The sequence below is a fragment of the Corvus brachyrhynchos genome, unplaced genomic scaffold, assembly GCF_000691975.1.
Source record: "Corvus brachyrhynchos isolate BGI_N302 unplaced genomic scaffold, ASM69197v1 scaffold114, whole genome shotgun sequence".
NCBI lineage: Eukaryota > Metazoa > Chordata > Aves > Passeriformes > Corvidae > Corvus > Corvus brachyrhynchos.
Window position 1 is genome coordinate 8,400,019 of NW_008238337.1, and position 5,203 is coordinate 8,405,221.

Genomic DNA, 5,203 nt, shown 5'->3' on the forward strand with positions numbered 1-5,203 from the left:
GGTGGGGTGGGAGGAAACAAACAAGGAACATATGCATTAATATCCTTATTCCCATGAAAAGCAGACGTTTTCATTATCATACACGAACAAAATATGAGTAATCTATAAAATCATTCAGGCATTAGGAAAAGAGCATTCTGAGAAACATCATCTCTTACAGCTAATTAAGACAATCATTTTGCCTAACAAGGAGCTGGGAGGGGACACAGCCAGGACAGCTGATCCCAGCTGACCAAAGGGATATTCCAGATCATGGGATATCATGCTCAGCATATAAAGCTGGGGGAATAAGGAGGAAGGGGGAACACTTAGAGTGATGGTGTTTGTTTTCCCAAATAAACATAACGGGTGATGGAGCCCAGCTTTCCTGGGAATGGCTGAACACCTGCTTTCCCCTGTGAAGTGGTGAATTAATTCCTTATTTTGCTTTGCTTGTGTGCGCAGCTTTTTTTTACCTATTAAGCTGTCTGTATCTCAAGCCATGAGTTTTCCCCCTTCTACCCATCCAGCACTCTCCCCTCACCCCATGGGTGGGGAGGCAGTGAGTGGCTGTGTGGGGCTTGGCTGGGGTTAAATCATGAGGGCACAGAGCCATTCCTGAACCTTTCACAAAACCGTCTGCAATCTGTGCTGTCACCTTGTGAAGGCACAGCCAATCCTCAGATCCAGCTCCTGGCGGGCATCCACGGACAGAGCTTCATTGCGATTGGGCTCTCCCAAGTGATTCATGGCATTGCAGATGTCTGTGTCGGTGATGGAACTGAATTTAGCTCTGTAAATCGTCCTCTCCGTGCCACGGGTTTTGTTCATGACAGGAAGAACAGCATCAAGAACCTAAGGAAAATCAGAAGCATAGTTAAAGAGGATTTGAAAGACAAAGGCTTCCTCTCTAAAGGTAAAACTACTCTCCACAAAGTATTTGTCTCTATGTCACTGCTTTCTTAATTCAGCAAAATGTCATTCCAATACATTAGCTGATAAGCCAGAGCAGTATTTGTCCATCCACTCAAAAGCATATGAAGAACTAACAAAACTGAAGGATTTATTTACTATACAGCAACTGCTGGGAACAAATCAGTATTCTTGGCTAAGGGCAAAGACATTCACCAGTGCAGCTGCAGCACCTTTTGGTGAACATGTACCAGTTTCTGTCTGGGTTTATTCTACTTATTGCTAAGGTACAAGTAATGATACAGTGGTACGTAAAGAACTTAAAACAATTACTTGATAAAACGTGTTTCTTTAAACTAAACAAGAAACCCCCAAACAAATACTCTTCATGTAGACTTCTGGGAATAGGATGTTAAAAAATATCTTAGCAAAGTTTTAGTTCTATGCCTTTTATGTGCAGAGACCAAATTTCTGCAGTAAGCCTACACTTACAAGCAGCTCCTGTGCTCTAAAGCATCTAATTGCTTAATAAACAAAGATAATTGAGATGAAGTTTTATAAGGACATAAAAATAACCACTCCAGCTGGGGAATACAGACCAATTCTCGAAGCACTGGAATGTTCTAACATTTAAGAGACCTGATTGCTCATCTGAGATGATCAACACCTCTGAAATTTATTTATACTCCCACAGAGTTCAAAGCATGTGAGTTTTTCCACCAAGGCCCTCCATGCCTTCAAAACTATTCAACTTTAGTTTGAATTTTACTGTATACTCATAAAACAATGCATTGACAGTCTTGTCAGACATATATTATGGGATTGTGAGTCTTAAAAATGGAAACCTTACTTCAAAACAGATGTTTTCTCCTTCCTTATCGCAGTCCAACCACAAGACAATAAAATCACAGCCTCTTCCCTCCACCTGTGACAAAAAATAGCACAGTTCTTCAGCAACTCAAAAAACACCTCCCCCTCCCTACCTATAGATTTCTCTTTCTGGTTTCAGCAGGGCATGTGAAGTGTAAGCAGTAACCAACACAGACTTATTTTAAAGAAGGCATTTATAAGCTGTGCCTTGCACTTGCTGTTAAAGCTAAACTTGCATCCAATGCTCCAATTCCGAGAAGCAGGATATCAACAGTCAAAAAACTCAGAAGGCAATGGCAAAAGTGAATTTAACAAAGATTTCAGACAGTGTAAGAACCAGCAAAAATAAAATATTATTTATACTATGTTAATAAAATAGATCTAACTGTGACAAAAAGCTACTCCCTGCAGGGAAGGAAATTCTTATTTAGGAACACAGAAAAACATAACTAAAGAAAGAATACCTGTAAAAACTTCACCATGGTCAGTTTGGGATTAGCCTCTTTCTTTTCTGTGGGAGCTTTGCTAAAAAGTTCTGCTGGATCCACTTTGTCCCAGCTGTTATATTTTCCTGAAAAGCAAAAGTATATTAAGTGGAGCTCTGAAGACATATTTAAAAAACAAACAGCTTTGCTTTGCAAAACACTTGGCTTTCAAAATTTGTATGGAAAATTTTCTACCTTAACACATCTCGCTTTACTGTATACCAAGGGACCTCTTAGCTTTCTCTGAAGGACTTGGCAGTTCTACAAGCAGTATTAGTTAAAACATCTTATGAGCAGGCAAATACCTATGAAATCCAAAGTCATGACGTGACCACACACAGATGTCATCTTGAAGTGGGCACTCTGTCCTAAAAAGGACCCAGTGTACTCATGCACAGAGCATGCACCGTTGAGTCCCTTGCGAGAGGACATGTTCCCTGTGAAAATAGGATCATAAATATCAATGAGGTAAAAAAAAACGGCTATTGAAACAAATTATTCTGTGTGAAATTACATCCCCCTTTCCTCAGATCTTACAGCTAGGGTCTTCCTGATAACAAAATTCTACTCATTGATCAAATGTTTATTTCATTAAGTATCAATTTGGGCCTTTTAAAAAGTATATTTCATGTTCAAATTAAAATATCCATTATCTCCATCAGCCTTTCTCTCCCACCAGGAAACCTTACAAAAATACAGCTAGTTTTCTAGACCACACACTTACAATAAATTTATTTTATTTTCCAGATAATTTATAAAACTTCAAAAATCTCAGAACAGCAACTTGCTACTTGATTGGCACTTTCCAGACACCGTATGCTCTAAGGCACACTAGAGCTACACAAAATACCAAAACCAGACTCCTTTATTCTTGGATTAAACAGGCACCAGCCCATAAAAATAATCAGAACGTGATGGGACACTCCGTTCTTTTATGAACTACAACCTGTCCGAGGCCACCGTTCCCAGGAGGCTCCGGCCCCAAAACAACGCAGCCACTGCCCAGGGTGCTTCTCACCCTCACTGCAGTGACAGCAAACCCGGGAACCTCCCGGCAGCTCGCACACATCCCTGCGCTCCGGCCGCGCCTCGGACACACGGACACACAGAGACATACACACACAGACATACACACGCATACACATGGACGGACACACGGACACACACACATACACACATGGACGGACACACGGACACACAGAGACATACACACACAGACATACACACGCATACACATGGACGGACACACGGACACACACACATACACACATGGACGGACACACGGACACACAGAGACATACACACACAGACATACACACGCATACACATGGACGGACACACGGACACACACACATACACACATGGACGGACACACGGACACACAGAGACATACACACACAGACATACACACGCATACACATGGACGGACACACGGACACACACACATACACACACATACACATGGATGGACACACACACACACACATACACATGGACGGACACACAGACACACACGCATACACACACACATACACACATATACACATGGACGGACACACACACACATACACACACGCATACACACATATACACATGGATGGACACACAGACACACACATACACACGGATGGACAGACACACACATACGCATGAAGGGACACACACATACACAGACACACACATACACACAGATGGACACACACACGCACACAGACACATACGCATGGACACACACACAGACATACACACACACAGACATATACACAGACATATACATGTACACACATACATAGATATACATACGGAGACACATACACATGCACATATACATACACACACACATACACACGCACATATACACACACACACGTATATATTTATATACACACATTCACACTTTCTCACTATACATACACACACATATACATACACACATATACATACACACACACGTATATATATTTATATACGTGCACTCTCACACTTTCTCACTATACATACACACACATACACACACACACACGTATATATATTTATATACGCACACTCACACTTTCTCACTATACATACACACACACGTATATATTTATATACGCACACTCACACTTTCTCACTATACGTACACACACATATACATACACACACACATGTATATATATTTATATACGCACTCTCACACTTTCTCACTATACATACACACACATATACACACACACATACATACACACACATATACACACACATACAATGTATAGATATTTTTATACGCGCACTCTCACACTTTCTCAGGTCTCTCCCAGGGCTGGCGCCCGCCCGCTCCAGCGCCCCCTGGCGGCAGAGCCCCCGTGGGCTCTCGGCGGCCGGGCCGGGCCGGGCCCGGGTCAGGGCACGGCCGCAGCTCAGGTCACACGCGGTGCCCGGCGCAAGGACCTCGGCAAAGCGCACAGCCACCCCTTCCTTCCAAAGCCCGTGTGCAAAGTGTGCCATGCCGTACAGAAGCGCTGGTACCGCCCCGCTCCTTCGTCCACACAGGTGCGCAGAACTTGCATCACCACACTCCTTTAAGAACACACACACAGATTGTATCTGCTCTGTTCGAGGGACACGGACCTCTGTACCCGTGCCCAGTCCATCACTCAGGTTCCAGTTTCCATAGACACGGAAACACTACAAACAGTGTCGGACACTGATGGCATCTCCTTCAGTGCAAATAAATTCCCCTTAGGAGTCTTAGGAGCACCTAGATGACACAATGGAAACAATCTTGATTTTTGAATGATTCCTGAAAAAGTGCATTTTTTGCACATTAAATTTTAGTTGAATGTTGATGTCTCACTTAGTCAGAAGTACAAAGAAGAGAAAAGAGAGTGGGAAGGGAAGGCCCAGGCCAGGAAGAAGCACACTCTTCCCTCATCCCACCTTTCCCCCGGGAGAAGACAAGGGCTGTTGCCCCTAGG

General features: G+C 43.0%; 1 protein-coding gene across 1 annotated transcript in view; it reads right to left on the reverse strand.

Moving 5' to 3' along the window:
* Positions 1 to 2,695, reverse strand: part of TOP3B (topoisomerase (DNA) III beta) — a 10,725-nt gene extending 8,030 nt beyond the window's left edge. Inside the window, exons 1-4 of the mRNA XM_008634110.2 lie at positions 2,552 to 2,695; positions 2,226 to 2,332; positions 1,742 to 1,816; positions 638 to 834 (exon numbers count right to left, since the gene is read on the reverse strand). Coding sequence (XP_008632332.1) covers positions 638 to 834; positions 1,742 to 1,816; positions 2,226 to 2,332; positions 2,552 to 2,678 — 506 coding nt within the window. The 5' untranslated portion in view covers positions 2,679 to 2,695. The remainder of the gene's footprint in view (positions 1 to 637; positions 835 to 1,741; positions 1,817 to 2,225; positions 2,333 to 2,551) is intronic.
* Between the last annotated feature and the right edge of the window lie 2,508 nt (positions 2,696 to 5,203).